The sequence below is a fragment of the Carassius gibelio genome, chromosome B2 (genome assembly GCF_023724105.1).
Source record: "Carassius gibelio isolate Cgi1373 ecotype wild population from Czech Republic chromosome B2, carGib1.2-hapl.c, whole genome shotgun sequence".
Lineage (NCBI taxonomy): Eukaryota > Metazoa > Chordata > Actinopteri > Cypriniformes > Cyprinidae > Carassius > Carassius gibelio.
Window position 1 is genome coordinate 28,955,794 of NC_068397.1, and position 16,730 is coordinate 28,972,523.

Here is a 16,730-nt window from a genome sequence, read left to right on the forward strand (position 1 = left end):
CAAGCTGGTGTCTCTGCAAAGTTTCTTAACTAACTCAACCAAACCAGCCATCCTTCTTTGGCTTCACCTTAACGGTGACCAGATGGACCCGTACCAAAGAGCTAACCAATATAAACCAAGTTGGTCTTTTCAGCAGGGAACTATCTTGAATTAGCCACACGTATCACTTACCAGAGTGTAAAGTCGTGCACTTACCAACGATGGACAGAATAACGACTACAAAGTCAAATATGTTCCAACTAATGGTGAAGAAATAGCAGCGGAGGGCAAATATCTTGATGAGGCATTCGGTGGTAAAGATGACAATGAAGGCCAGGTTGATGTTATTGAGGATAGTCTCTTGGCGAGCAGATTGTTCATCGGTCTCGACCATCATGGTTATCATGTTGAGAATAATGAGCATCATGATAGTGATGTCAAAGGCTTGCTTGGACACCAAGTCAAAGAAGAATCCTTGTAAAATGTTCTAGATGGAAAAGTGTTTATGGTGAGATATTTGGAAGGGAACTTGGTATGAGATTTGTTACAAAGATATTCAAATACTTCATCTTACCACTGGTCTTGGAATTGGTTTCTGTGGCTTTTTCGATCCGAGTTTCTTCATTGCATTGTAGTACTTTTTCTGCTCTTCAGTCATGAATATATCCTGGCCACCTTTAGTACAGAGAAAAAGCGGCTGTTATTTTTTCATGGAACACAATAACTGTAAACGAAATGCTTTTAGAAGATAAGTTCAACTTAATCACCTATCATTCTTTTCTGTTGATTGAAGTTATCGATGATGACACCGATGAACAGATTTAAGGTAAAGAAGGATCCAAAGATGATGAAAATGACGAAGTAGAGGTACATGTAGAGGTTTATCTCTTTGACGGGCTGCTCCTCAACCTGACAAACAAGAACAATATAAATCTTAGATACTCATAAATATGGTTTTCTGGACAGTCTAAAGCTCTAAAATGAACTTTCTTCAATGGGTTTTTGCAACACCTTGTGTTGAACCCTCAGTATTTGGTTCTTTGTGGCACCTTGGGTTTACCCCTGCTCAGGGACTAGGGACTTTTTACCTTAAACCACATAAACACGTTACATTACCCCAAATACACAAAATAATGTTCTTTTTAGCAACATCATATGACCACTTTAAAAAGTTCTAGGCTCTCTGAATGGCTTTCTCGACAAACCATTATTTTTTCATTGGAGAACTATCTTTTAATTGGAACTATTATTTTTAAAATAATGATAGTTTGTAGTTAATAACTAGGTTATTTTGTGAATTTGGATGCAAATCATTAATTTTAGGAACGAAATGAACATGCTTACTCCACGGGAATCGACAGCAGCGTACATGACTTCCATCCAGCCTTTGAATGTTGCCTGAAAAACAAAATATTTAAGAATGCTTGAATGTCCATCATAAAAGAGAAAGATTGTCAGTTTATTCAAATATATGTTCTGCTTCTAGGTGAGCACATTTCTTTTTATGCCTGACCATAGCGAAACTTGGCTTTTTAGTCTGAGGTAATTACGCATTTAAGTTTCATACCTTCTGTGAAGACAAAGAGTTGTGACTCACCAAGAGTCAGCATGAACGCCATTAAGCTAGTCCATTTTTGGATGTTGTTGCCTTGGTTACAGAAATTATAACCTGTGGTGATTGAGAGACTGTTCCTAGAGGTAAATGATAGGTTAAAGCCCAGCGAGGAGTTGCAGGCCCATGAAAAACTCGGGTCGCTTGCCTACCTTAACAAATATGATGATTCTACAGCACACTCACTAAAAGTCCTTCTTAGACTGACTGAACTGTTCAAAATGCCCAGAGTTCAGAATTTAAGAATTGGCTCCCTTTACATTAATGATTTGAACTGGAATGGAACAGCGTCAGAAACAAGCTTTCCCCTTTTTTGGCTAATTTCCTTAAATTTATAATTTGCAGAATTTCCTTCAGTTTTGTCCTTTATGTCAAATACTTGACATTTACATTACATTTAATCATTTAGCAGACGCTTTTATCCAAAGCGACTTACAAATGAGAACAATAGAAGCAGTCAGGTCAACAAGAGAACAACAACAGAATACAAGTGCCATGACAAGTCTCAGTTAGTCTAGTATAGAACGCATAGCCAGGTATATATAATTTTTTTTTTTTTTTTTTTTTTTTTTTTTTTTTTAAATGAAAAAAAGAGAGAAGAAAAGGAAAAGTACTGGTGTTAGTAGGTTAAGTGCAGGCGAAAAAGATGAGTTTTTAGATGTTTCTTGAAAATGAGTAAAGACTCAGCTGTACGAATTGAGATTGGGAGGTCATTCCACCAGCTGGGCACAGTCCAGGAAAAGGTCCGTGAGAGTGATTTTGAATTTCTTTGGGATGGCACCACAAGGCGTTGTTCACTTGCAGAACGCAAACTTCTTGAGGGCACATAGGATTTAACCAGTGAGTTTAGGTAAGTTGGTGCCGTGCCAGTGGTCGTCTTGTAGGCAAGCATCAGTACCTTGAATTTGATGCGAGCAGCTACTGGTAGCCAGTGTAACCTGATGAGGAGAGGAGTAACATGAGCTTTTTTTGGCTCATTGAAGACAACCCTCGCTGCTGCATTCTGGATCATTTGCAGGGGCTTGACAGTACATGCAGGAAGGCCCGCCAAGAGAGCATTACAATAGTCCAGTCTAGAGAGAACAAGAGCTTGGACAAGAAGTTGGGTTGCTTGCTCTGACAGGAAGGGTCTAATCTTCCTAATGTTGTATAAGGCAAACCTGCAGGACCGGGTCGTTGTAGCAATGTGGTCAGTGAAGCTTAATTGATGATCCATCACAACTCCTAGGTTTCTGGCTGTCCTCGAAGGAGTTATGGTTGACGAGCCTAGCTGTATAGAGAAGTTGTGATGAATCAATTGGTTAGCTGGAATCACCAGTAGTTCAGTCTTTGTAAGGTTAAGCTGAAGGTGATGGAAATGTCACTCAGACAGGCTGAAATGCGAGCAGCTACCGTCGGGTCATCAGGCTGGAATGAGAAGTAGAGTTGGGTGTCATCAGCATAGCAGTGATAAGAAAAGCCATGCTTCTGAATGACAGATCCTAAAGATGTCATGTAGATGGAGAAGAGAAGTGGTCCAAGTACTGAGCCTTGAGGAACCCCAGTAGCAAGGTGGTGTGACTTTGAAACATCACCCCTCCAAGACACACTGAATGATCTGTCAGAGAGGTAGGACTTAACCCACAGGAGAGCAGTTCCAGAGATTCCCATCTTTCTGAGGGTGGACAGGAGAATCTTGTGATTAACAGTGTCAAAAGCAGCAGACAGGTCCAGTAAGATGAGTACCGAGGATTTTGAAGCTGCTCTTGCTAGTCGCAGGGCTTCAGTAACCGAGAGCAGAGCAGTCTCAGTTGAGTGGCCACTTTTGAAGCCAGATTGGTTGCTGTCCAGGAGGTTGTTCTGTCCAAGGAACATAGAAAGCTGGTTGAACACAGCCCGCTCAAGTGTCTTTGCAATGAATGGAAGCAGGGATACCGGTCTGTAGTTTTCAAGAAGCGCTGGATTTAGAGATGGTTTCTTGAGCAGTGGGCTTACCCGAGCCTGCTTGAATGCTAAGGGAAATGTTCCAGATTGAAGAGAAGAGTTGATAATGTGAGTAAGTGAAGGTATGACTGAAGAAGAGATCGCTTGAAGGAGGTGAGTGGGGATAGGATCAAGTGGACAAGTAGTAGGATGATTGGACATGAGAATTTTGGAGACGTCCATCTCTGAGAGTGGGGAGAAGGAGGATAAAGAGTGTGCATCAGTCATTGTGAAGTTTTCCTCAGTCTGCGGTGTGGAGAATTGGTCACTGATGGATCTTGTCTTATTTGTGAAGAAAGCTGCAAAGTCGTCCGCTGTAAGAGTCGATGGAGGAGGTGGAGGAAGGCGGATTAAGAAGAGAAGAGAAAGTCTTGAAGAGTGTCCGAGCATCACAGCAGCTGTTAATTTTGTTGTGGTAGTAGGATGTTTTAGCTGTGAAGACATTTGCAGAGAAGGAAGAGAGGAGAGATTGATACACACTGAGGTCCATAGAGTTTTTTGATTTCTGCCATTTCCTCTCTGCAGCCCTGAGTTTAGAGCGATGTTCTCGGAGAACCTCAGACAGCCAGGGGGCAGATGGGGCAGTGCGTGCTGGTCTAGACAACAGTGGGCAAAAGTTGTCCAAGCAAGATGTTAAAGTGGAGCAAAGAGTGTCCGTAGCACTGTTAATGTCCAGAGCAGAAAACTGAGAGAATGGTGGAAGAGAGGATGAAACCACAGCAGATAGGTGAGATGGAGAGAGTGAGCGTAGGTTCCGTCGAAAGGTGACCTGCGTTGGAGTGTGTGCCACTTCAGGAGTAAGTGCTAGGTTAGCAGTAATGAGGAAGTGATCAGATGTGTGAAGATTACTTGAATGTAAACAATTACTTCAATACACTTTTAACAACATCAACAAAAAGCCATCTTTACACTACAAGGGTGGATGAAGCTGCATAACAGATATACTTTAAATGTGCATGAGCATTTTTTGTTCCTTAATTTTGAATTTGGGGTTCATTTTTCCAAAACTGACATAATCCTAGACCCTTAGTTCAGTACTAAAACTATCAATACTAGTTCAGTATTTGGTGACGTACGCAATTAGGAAGGCCATCAAAACAAGATGCAATGGTTTAAAATTAAATGAAAAATAATTGTAAAATGTTCTAAAAACATTATGTATTATGTAATGTAATACATAACATTATGTAAACAATATGTTTTGATATTTAATTTCTAATAATAAATATTGACATTAAAATATCTGCAGAAAATGTTTCTAGCCCAAGTTTTATGTATGATAATATGAACGAGTAACTGAATGCATTATTTAAAACTTTCTGAATGTTTCTGAATGCATTATTTAAAACTTTAGTTTCCACTATAATTCTCCTCAATACTTAATGTTGTATTCCAGTCATTTTGATTTTCGTTTTCTAAAACATATTGAATTGGCCCTGTAGCTCACATGGGGAAGAAGAATACCCTCTAAAAATATAGTTAAGTTTTTATACTTTTTGGGGAATTGTTTTCTTACCTTATTATACTTGTTGTATGACAAATCTCCAAAAATGCTTATAAATTTACTGTTTCGCTACATTTTTACCAAATATTGGATTAAATATTTTTTTATATTTAATCCAATCAATTTAATGATCATCGGTCTCATAGGTCTGAGCTTACGTATGTGTTGATATTATAGCATAATAAAAGAGATTTTCAATTAATTATTAAATGACTGGTCTTTTTTTTTACTGGGAACAAGGGTTAAATTTGAATTCGAATTATAGTTATGCTTCCTGTTTGGCAGCTCGGTAGAATCATTCTGAGTGCAATTCTGAATGGAGCACAGCCCTGGAGACACTCACCACCTGCAGAAGTGAGAGGTATCCAAGACCCACATTGTCAAAGTTGACTTTCACTTTGGTCCAGTAGAACTGGGTGTCATTCATGGCCTGGCAGTCACTCTTGTTGTTGACTAGGGTTAAGCTGTGAATGTATCCTGTCCTGTTGACACATTTCCCAAATTTTCCAGCGAAGAGATTTACACCCATGATGCTAAATATGAGCCAGAAGATCAGGCACACCAGCAATACGTTCATGATGGATGGGATGGCCCCGATCAGTGCATTCACCACCACCTGGATGACAGAAAATTAGGATGTGATTTAGGAAGTAATCATAATGTAACTTCATCCAAACACAGTGCTAGATCACCAAAGCAAATAAAAAATCATATAAAACTCTCTGCATTTCTCAAGACATGCAAATGTAATTTAAAAAATCTGATTTATACTAAATTACAGATAACACTTTTTTTCTGGTTTTTTTTTTTTTTTTTTTTTTTGCAAAAAGGATGTACAAAAAACCCACAGGTGTAGCAACCCACAGGTGTTTGAATTTTCTTCTGTCACTGGTCATAATTCTTAGGATTAAACATAAACTGTCTTCAGAATCATTCATACATGTGAAAATTGCCAGACAATTGAAAAAATAGTTGTGGTCTGGCAGAGGAAGACAGGAATCATGTCTTTGTGGCAGTTTTACTTCACCTTATTGCTGTCAAAAAAGCAAAAATGCAACTAAATGCATCATATTTTATGAAAGTGTGATGTGCTTGAGCAAAACAGACACTACTATTGCAATCAGCAGTCCAACATTTTTAAGAAATGTATTGGACTTCATTCAACATATACAGGGTGGTATAATCTCAGTGAATTCCCAGTACACCTGACATGCTTTAATGTGCATCACATTTAGAGAGTTGAAGCGACAGAGAAGACAGGATCTTACCCGCATGCCTTCGAATCTAGACAGGGCCCTCAAGGGCCTCAGAGCTCTGAGAGTCCTCAGAGATTTAATGGCCCCAAAGTCTGAGTAGCCAAGAGAGTTAGCAACCAAGCTAATCAAAGACACCTGCAAGTGGAGAGAAATAAATTACTTTTTAATAAAACACTTAATAACAATGTTTAAGTTAATATTTATAAAACACCTGGATGGATTTTTATATTCAATAGACTATAATATGTAACTAGATGCAATTTATTTATAAAATGTTTTTTTTTTTTTTTTTTGCACTTTTGGGACATTCCATTGGAACACACTTCTATAGGATCAGTTTTACAAATCAGTTTAAAACCACAATAGGTTTCCACTCTATTCTACAGTCAGAGAAGGCAGACAGTGTAGAACAGAATGGTTTTCTGTTGTCATGGCAGGTTGTGGCCACAGGGATGGCAGGAATGTGTTCGATGAGGTGAAATGAAGACAAAACATGGACAAGTATGCATATTTACATCAATGTATATACCTACATACTCAACTATATATGCATAAGCAATATGCATATATATAAAATAGAGTGAGGTTTTATAAAGAATTTGGGTTTTTCTTAAAAATCATTTATTTTGATCAGATTGTCTTTTGCTTTTTTAATAATGTGATTTTCATCAGTCCAAACAGCGTTTAAGATTCATTTTATAGATTCCATCTATGGATTATCAAATGTAGTCCCAAGAATGGTCAGTTCTTTATAAAAAACAATTTCTATAGTTTTCCTGCAATATATCTAAAGAAGATACTTCTGTGCAATTTGCTCTCAAACACAACTTTAAATAAAATACATATAAAAGTACAAAATTGAATAATAAAATAATATAAAAAAAGTAAATACAGATTTCAGCTTAAATGCTCTTTAAATGTATCATAATAAAACATCTCACTGTAATGTACCTTTAAAATGTAAATTCTTGATTTTATTAAAGCAACACTATGTAACTTTTCCTTTGTTTCAAAATTTGCAAAATGTATAATGAGCGAGTACATCATAAATTCATCTACCAAACCGCCTTTTTCTCTCCAAATCTCTACGGTACATTTAGAATAAGTGATTATTTTTGGACTATTCTGGCCTGTCTGTTTGGGTCGTCACCGCTGTGGAGTAACACATACCTGCGTGAATCGCCATAGACATACATTTGTAGAAGTAGCTCCGGTTAGAATGTTCTTCCGCGGGACGCGTGCGTTTGTGTTTATTAACCGCTAGCGCGCCAAAAAGCACATAGTGTTGCTTTAACAGTCCTAAATGTAACGAATCTTCTCCAGATAATTATTTGATACAGTGAGTATATTCTGATATAAAAGCCAAGGTCCTGTGGGAATAATTAACATTAAACATATCAAGCTTGACACCATGTTAAATTACAGGTCGAAATGAATTGCTGACAGAGAGACGGTGGCATTTATATCTCGGCGTGGATGAGAAGAGAACCTCAGCTGAGACACATGTGAACTGTGAACTTACCCTATGGTTAAAGGTGTGTGTGGAGATCTGTGTGGGTCAGATGAGCATCAGGTGAGACACACTTGTGTTTATTTGAGCTACTCCAGATGCTGTGCCAGCTGTTTTATCCAGTGTGTTCATTTGTAGTCGTTTTATGTGTATTTTGTGCAGTTATCTCTGTGTCTGATGTGTTTGCCATAAAATCTTAATTCTGATTTCACTCTGAATACACCATACATTGTGCCAGTAACACAAAACCAGAATGATACAAAACTAAAACTTGCAAACAAAAGTCAACAAATTCAAAACTTCATACTGAAACTGTATTATTATGTCTTTAATCTCAATTATGGATGGCTTAGATAGATTCTAAATTCTGGCTAGATTAAGTTACATGCTTGTTATACATAAACAGTCTACAGTGTGACAAATGAAATGTATTATTTGTGGATGAACTGTTCTAGAATCCAACATTTGTGTTCAATCAATAGGCCACGTCTGTGTCCATTTCACCAGTTTAGCATGATAAAATGAGTTTTAGACACTCATTCATTCATTCATTCAGGATTTGTGCTAAAATTGCTGTAATGAACAGCCTTCGCTACAGCAAATGGTTTTTGCAGTTTTCTAGCCAGAAATGTCCTCATTTTAAACTAGTCGAATTCGTTTTACTTTTATTTCTTGTTCAATAGCTAAATATAGTACACTGTCAAAAACATTTTTTTGAGTCACCTTAAAAAGCTTTGTCACCCCACTGCCTTAAAATGTTTTGTTATTTTATTTTTTTCTGTGTTAAGCAGTTGTTTCAATGTGTTTTTTTTTTTTGTTTTTTTTGTTGAAACAACAGTAAAGTACTTTCAGCTTAGTTAAGGGGGGAAAAACTTTCTTTTTCTTTTCTTGTTGTCTGGACAATTTATATATATATATATATAATTAAATTGTCTACCAAAAAAATATGCAGTAAAATCTCAGTGTATTATACTAAATAATACACTTAAATGAATACAATAAAACATTATTATTGTGAAATGTTATTGAATTTAAAATAACAGTTTTCTATATATATATATATGTGTGTGTGTGTAAAAGAATAATTATTTATTTTCATTCTCAATGTTGAAAACAGTTGTGCTACTTCATATGTTTGTGGAAATTGATACATTTTCTTTTTCAGGATTCTCTGATGTAAGTTCAAAACAAACGCATTTATTTGAAATAGAAGTCTTTTGTTGCTTTATATACAGGTGCATCTCAATAAATTAGGCCAAAAGACTTCAACCAAAGACTTAAACTACTTCAGTCTGTGTGCATTGAATTTATCTGCCTAACATATCAAAGTGCAACCGTTCTACATTGCTCCAGAGAAGATTCTTCTACTCACATCCACAATCAGGAAGTCCAGCCAGCACCAGTAGTTAGTGAAGTATTTCTTAAAGCCATACGCGATCCACTTCAGAAACATCTCCAGCACGAAGATGTAGCTGAACACCTTATCAGCATATTCCAACACCACCTTCACCACCTTCCTCTGTTCAATGTAAATGTCTTCAAATGCCTGACCACAAGAAGAATATCATACCACAGTAAGACCAGGACTAGCTACACATTCAATTACAATGTGCATGAATTACATTAGTATTTGACTTCACAGAATGGAATAGTTAAAGTTCACTGTTCAGCATGTTTCCTCACCAGAGCTCCACTGCTGAGGAGGATCATGAAGATGATGAAGGTCTCAAACCAGCTGTGTTCCACTATCTGATAGCACGTCTTCCTCAACCTCCACCATGCTTGACCAAGACCTCTCGTCGTGTTGATATTGCAACACTTACAGCGCTGTATACAGACTGGAGAGATACAGAGAGATCAGCTCCTGACAAGATACAGTATGTCAAAGTGGAAGCAATGGCCACATGTGTTTCATTATATCCTTACACTCAGGGAAACACTCTTCTGGATCCATGCCATCATCTGCCATCTCCGAATATTCCTCCTCATCTTCCCCAGGCTTCCTCAAGTCCACAGTACTTCCTTCAGAGAGGCTGACGACTTCCTGTTGAACAAGACCGCAAAGCTTGCATTGAGTTTCAAATAAAAATGTACTTCAAAACCAATCATTTTAAATGGAAGAGGTCTCATGCTCACCAATGCTTCATTTATTTGATGAAAAATACAGCAAAGATATGAATATTGTGAAATATTATTACAATTTAAAATAACCATTTTCTATTTGAATATATTTTAAAATGTAATTTATTCTTGTGGTGCAAAGCAGAATTTTCAGCAGCCATTACTGAAAGGATGTTCTGTGTTTATGTGCTCAAATCCCACATGCAAAGTATATTCATAGTCCCATATTCCATCATATCCCCACTACAACTAACAATTAATGTGAGGCATATGCTATCATTTATGTTCTTGGCTTCATATAAACTAGTACTGAATCTGTTAGTTAAATATTTTAGTTGTTAAATGCACAATTTTGGTATATATTTGTACATATGCTGTAAAGCCAGGAAATCAGCATTGATTGAAAAATCCTCAGGGTTTGGCATGGAAAATGCAGAGAGTTAATAGAATGCATGCATCCCATGTTACATATGGTGCAATGCTAGCATATGCATCTAATCCACTAGCGCACAAGTCAAGGTCTGTAACCTCCAGTATAATCTGAGATGGTGATAGTGAGAGCTGTTCTAAATCTGCCTGAATGCACACTCATTCTTCTTTCTTTTTCTACATAGACAGTGGGCCTTCTTAATACAATTTTGATGGGATTTTCTCAGCATGTAATGGCAACATATTTAAAATGATTTACAGAGATTACTGGCCCAAAGGTGCCAGCACAATCCAATAGCGCTGTTTATGTAATCCCACATTACGAGACGGGCAGTGTGTGTGTGTGAAGCTGGATTACTCTTAATTTTCTGTCCCTAAAATGTCAAAATGGTTTTGGTAGAAGTTTGCAACCAGACAAATTAATCAAGTTCATTCTGGGATGGATTTTATTCTGTATTGAAAAAGTTTGCATGTCTGATGCACACTTGTTGGCTGCTTTTACTTCAACCCACCCTACTCTGACCTATTTAAAAATTATAATAATAAAAAATTAAGGGAAAAATATAAATTGTGGAAAAAATCCTACATAGGCAAAAATGACACTAAAAGCTATACAGTGCAACTACAAAATGTTTAAGCTTTTCAAACTTATTCAGTCAAAACTAAACCTGACTGATGGAATGTATGTAAAAATGACCTCCTAAATCTATGCTTTATGATTAAAAAGGACTTACTCTGTATCTGTTCATTCTTCATCTAATAATTAATGCAATGCATATAGCATATGCTACCATTTAGGTGCTTAGCTTTGTATGGTGCAGTTGTTTTTGCACACAAATGTTGAGGCATTTTTGCACTGATCAGCCAGATTCAATCTCCCAAGTAAATGCGTAGTAACATGTTAATATTGTAAAAAAAAAAAAAATCATAATAATAATAATAATTACTGCTGTATTTTATGTTATAATGTTGTTTTCATTTCGAATTGTGCATATATTTAAAGGTTTAGTCAAAAGTGGTATCTTGAGGACTCATTAAGACTTTGCTTGCATGCCTTTATAAAGTCCACAAGGACTTTTTGCAGCAATATTTGTACATTTCGAATGAGTCACAACAAAATCTGTCACCAGGTCAATGATTCAACATCATTTTGACAGGCCATAAAAAAAAGTGCATTTTTAGTGAATTGTTGGTCTTCTGGAAAGAATGTTAATTTACTGTACATGTACTCAGTAATTGGTAGGGGCTCGTTTTGCTTTAATTACTGCCTCAATTCGGGGTGGCATGGAGGTGATCAGCTTGTGGCACTGCTGAGGTGGTGTGGAAGCCCAGGTTTCTTTGACAGTGGCCTTCAGCTCATCTGCATTGTTTGGTCTCTTGTTTCTCATTTTCCATTTGACAATAGCCCATATATTTTGTATAGGGTTCAGGTGTGGCGAGTCTGCTGGCCAGTCAAGCACACAGGCACCATGGTCATTTAACCAACTTTCGGTGATTTTGTCAGTGTGGGCAGGTGCCAAATCCTGCTGGAAAATGACATCAGCATCTTCAAAAAGCTGGTCAGCAGAAGGAAGTATGAAGTGCTCCAAGATTTCTTGGTAAACGGGTGCAGTGACTTTGGTTTTCAAAAAACACAATGGACCAACACCAGCAGATGACATTGCACCCCAAATCATCACAGACTGTGGAAACTTAACTCTGGACTTCAAGCAACTTGGGCTATGAGCTTCTCCACTCTTCCTCCAGGCTACTTACTCCAGACCACTGGGCAACAGTCCAGTTCTTCTTCTCCTGAGCCGAGGTAAGACGCCTCTGACGTTGTCTTTGGTTCAGTAAATCTCTTGACACGTCTGTGTGTGGTGGCTTTTGATGCCTTGACCCTTGAAGTTCATTCAAATTCTTGAATCAATTTTTCTTGACAATCCTCATAAGGCTGTGGTTCTCTCAGTTGGTTGTTCATCTTTTTCTTCCACCCTTTTTCCTTGCACTCAACTTTCTGTTAACATGCTTGGATAAAGCACTCTGTGAACAGCGAGCTTCTTTGGCAATGAATGTTTGTGTCTTACCCTCCTTGTGAAGGGTGTCAATGATTGTCTTCTGGTCAACTGTCAGATCAGCAGTCTTCCCCATGATTGTGTAGCCCAGTGAACCAAACTGAATTTTGAAGGCTCAGAAAACCTTTGCAGGTGTTTTAAGTTGATTAGCTGATTGGCATGTCATCATATTCTAATTTGTTGAAATTGGTAGGTTTTTGTTAAATGTGAGCCAAAATCATCACATATAAAAACCAAAAACTTAAACTACTTCAGTCGGTGTGCATTACATTTATTTTAATTTGAATTACTGAAATGAATGAACTTTTCCATAACATTCAAATTTATTGAGATGCACCTGTATTTCCTTATACTGAGATGTAATTTGGAATTTAACTGTTTCACATGGACCTATATTGTTGTAGTTTTATAATTCACTGTCCCACCATTTTATACCGATATTCCCTGCACTCCTCTCCACTGGCCGTTTCTCTTATATAACAAATATGGCGTCTGGTGGGTTCACCTTGTCTGCTTTTGCAGCTTATCAGCTTATGAATCTGTATGCCCCCCGCCCTCCACGTCTACGGCCGCTGGCTCGCTCACTCACATGTGACATCATATCATCTCTCTGACCTCTGACCCCACTTGCTCGTTTGAGCTCTCGGTCACTCACAATAGGGATAAACCAATGAACCATTATATGCTGTAAATGAAGGATTTAGGGTTATATAACTAATTGGTCCTGATGTTAAATTGAACAGTGGAAAAGCAAGTCAGATGGCATTATATCAATCTAAAATATTATATGATGTCAAACCACTGTTAATTTCAAATTTTAGTCCTTTTTTTTTTTTTTTTTTTTTTGGTTTCTTTATCAGCTGCACCACACTAATTGGGGATTGTTGTCAAATTATGAATTTTAGATCCACTTCACAGAAACGAAATATAAATTATGGTAACACTTAATTATAGGGTCCAATTCTCACTAATAACCAGTCACTTAATAGCTTGTCTATTATTAACATATTGGCTGTTTATTAGTGCTTATAAAGTACATACAGTATAATGCATGACATCCATAATCCTACCCAGTACCTTAAACTTAACAACTTCTCATGAACCAGACTACACAACAATATTTTTTTTTTTTTTGTAGTATTAAATTTAAAGTACTCATTTATTATAAACAACAGTTGCAGCGGTTCAGAGAGTGAATTGACCAACCTATTCAAATCAATATCTAAGGAGTTTGAGATTCATTTGTGAATTAATGCTAATCCATTAAAAAGAATAATCTCATATGAGTCACACAGCCTTACAAACTAAAAAAATGACCTCATAAACAAAAAAATTACTGTTCTATTTGTGAATTTCAATTAAATTTATTACATTAACAATTCTTTAACAGTTTTAAGAAAGCAGAAATTGTTGGTCCTGACTATCCTAAACAACAATGACTTTGTTCAAATAATAAAAAATAAAAATAAAACTTTTTATTTACTTTACATGATAAAGTTTAAGTGAATCAGAGAGTGAATTAACCAACCGATGTGAATCACTATGTAACTTGTGTTTTGAACTGTGCATTGAAGGGATAGTTCACCCAAGAATTAAAATTATGTTTTACTCACCCTCAAAGCATTAATGCATATATGATTTTCTTCTTTCAGACGATTTCAATTGAAGTTACATTTAAAAAAAATGTCCTGGATCTTCCAAGGATATTTTTTTTTACAAAAATGCATCAATTCATTTCAGGAGCTCTTTATTCTCCCCCCGGAGCCATGCGAGGCACTGTTCATTATGGATGGATGCGCTTTTATTGGGCATCTTTTTGAGTGTTGAGAAAAGCACCCACCAACTCCCATTATAAAGCCTGGAAATATAACTCAGATTGTATTCGTCTAAAAGTCACATAGACCTACATGCACATAGGATTCCTTAAGGGTGAGTAAATCATGGGGTAATTTTCATTTTTGGGTGAACTATACCTTTAAAAGGAGTCGGCTCATATGAGTCATTTGCTCATTGATCGGAATAAACAACCTCAAGGACCTTATGAACCAAACTAATAAATCACCTCTCATAACCTCTCACCGGTTTTTGATCTTCATCCTCTGATGACTCTGTCTCCTCATCCTCGTCCTCCTCAGTGAATTCCACATCTGACTCTCCTGGCGCAATGGGGACACAGATGGTGAGGTTGGGATTGGTCATGTAACTGTCCTCTCCTTCTGGAGTAATGTACTTCCCTCCATGCCGCTCTAAACTTCCCAAGCCGCCGTTGCACTCAGTGTGGTTCTCTTTCATTGACACCTGCACCTCTTTGGCCTTCTGTCTGTGCCGTGCCAAGTTCCCATTGAAGAGATCTTTGATGGCATCCAGCAGCCAAGAGAAACCAAAGTGGATTCGACTAATGGCTATCTGAAGGTTGTTCATTTCTCCGTCATCATCGGGTGCTGACAGGTTATCAGAGCTGAAGGAGCTCAGCAACAGGGCCAGAAACAGATTCAACACCTAGAGAGAAACCAAGAATACAGATCTGTAAGCAAATGATATGGTTTGGATACAACACATTTGGAAAATGTTTTGATGAACAGTGTTACATTTACTGAAATGGCATTTACTAAATCTTTATATCCGACTAGGATATTGTAAGCGAAGCAACATATTTTTGGTTGATCTAAAAACCTTCAGTGCAGTCTGTGTTTCTGGGAACAACAGTCTTTATAAGATAAGCCTTTGTTCAATTGCAGGAACGTCAACAATTTATCAAACAAAAAAAAATCCCATGTTCATCATAACAGGCTTTTTTTCTTGCAGTCTGGTCTATTGTAAGAGCCACTTTGTGGGTTGCACGGAAACCTGATTTGTTGCACTCTGACCTGTAATCACACTAGACAGCGAATATAATCCCAAACTGACTTGTGCCAAGAAAGAAGGAGAATAACAGATTCCTGTAAAGCTTGATAGAAGTGGTCACTATGAGCTATTGCTTTCAGAATATGTAAAAACAACCTAATGTAATAAAATATATATTTTTAATACTAATCAATATCTGTTTGACATTAAGTCAGATTCAAAAATGTATAAATCTATTTTACCGTTGTTGAGGTCATCCAACTTGCATCTGATTGGTGTAATCATTGTAAGATTCACTGCTTCTAAGATTTAAACCGTGTTTTAAAATAGTGTAGACAGAACACTAATCACATCCTTTCAACTAACTAAAACTAAACAAATTATAAGTGAAAATATTTATAAACTTTTTACTATACGAAACCATTTAAGTGCTCGGAATCTGTGTGGTACTCGATGCGCATTTCTCACACAGAATAAACCATGTGATTCCCACTAAAAATGTAAAGTTTGTTGCTAGAAAAATGTCTTCACAAGTAATTATCTAAAATACATTGTTGAATGCTGAGAATTTCACGAAATGGAAGCGCACAAGTGCACTTCATTTTGAGACTGCCAGTAAATATAATATGCAGTTGAGAAAAAATAGACAGATGTTGATATAGCAACAGCCATGACCGATTTAGTGAGCCATAAGTGAATTTGATTCAAAACATTGTGTTTGATTGAGTTTTTGCAAGAACCGATTCACACAAGTCATTTATTCGTAAATCGGACTGCACTGGTTACGTGTAGCCCACCCTACTTCAAACTCATATCCACAACTATTCGACCTCGTTAATCAGTTGTTGGTGAACTAGGCGACCATACTGATCCATCTTTGGAATGACATGATTGTGAGTAAATAAATATGTTCTGGGTGAACTATTTGTATAAGGCTCAGTTTAGATTTAGGGTAATACCTTGAATACTGATGTTTGATGAATTATAGCACCAAAGCACCAAAAACAGACAGTACACATTGTATAGTACAAAAACATACAGGATATAGACAGTAAATAAAAATGACTTATTTCACAGATCAGACTCTTTATTTTTTTGTCTATTTCAGAAAGAACCAAATCTAGTGACAAACAGCTATTTCTGATGTTTATTACAACATTTCTAGAGTACATAAGTTGCTAGTTATGATTTGGAAAAGCCAGAAGAGGATAATAATGTATACTTAGTGTACTTAAGCACAAGCCTGTGGACCTATTCCACAAATGTGTCTTTAAGCAACACACAACAGGGGACTTCTGGGTAAAATATGGAGGTTAAAGCTAAAATTTGCTGATTTATTTTCTTGGAAAGGACATTAGTCAGGGCAAAACAACTGTATAGCCAATGAACCCAAACATTTTTATCCCTCACTCATCAGCCTAAATGGCGTCTACCCTGAGGGTTCATTTATTTTATGTTT

At 37.0% G+C, this 16,730-nt stretch overlaps 1 protein-coding gene and 1 long non-coding RNA gene across 2 annotated transcripts in view; one reads left to right on the forward strand and one right to left on the reverse strand.

Moving 5' to 3' along the window:
• scn12aa (sodium channel, voltage gated, type XII, alpha a) overlaps positions 1-16,730 on the reverse strand; it is a 39,984-nt gene that overhangs the window by 2,622 nt on the left and 20,632 nt on the right. Inside the window, exons 16-25 of the mRNA XM_052549492.1 lie at positions 14,507-14,926; positions 9,750-9,867; positions 9,507-9,661; positions 9,196-9,369; positions 6,326-6,448; positions 5,401-5,673; positions 1,324-1,377; positions 747-888; positions 554-654; positions 196-466 (exon numbers count right to left, since the gene is read on the reverse strand). Coding sequence (XP_052405452.1) covers positions 196-466; positions 554-654; positions 747-888; positions 1,324-1,377; positions 5,401-5,673; positions 6,326-6,448; positions 9,196-9,369; positions 9,507-9,661; positions 9,750-9,867; positions 14,507-14,926 — 1,831 coding nt within the window. The remainder of the gene's footprint in view (positions 1-195; positions 467-553; positions 655-746; positions 889-1,323; positions 1,378-5,400; positions 5,674-6,325; positions 6,449-9,195; positions 9,370-9,506; positions 9,662-9,749; positions 9,868-14,506; positions 14,927-16,730) is intronic.
• On the forward strand, positions 7,550-9,928 carry LOC127951546 (uncharacterized). Its single transcript, XR_008152664.1, has 4 exons — positions 7,550-7,652; positions 7,739-7,886; positions 9,177-9,397; positions 9,510-9,928. It is a non-coding gene; the product is annotated as an uncharacterized LOC127951546 (long non-coding RNA).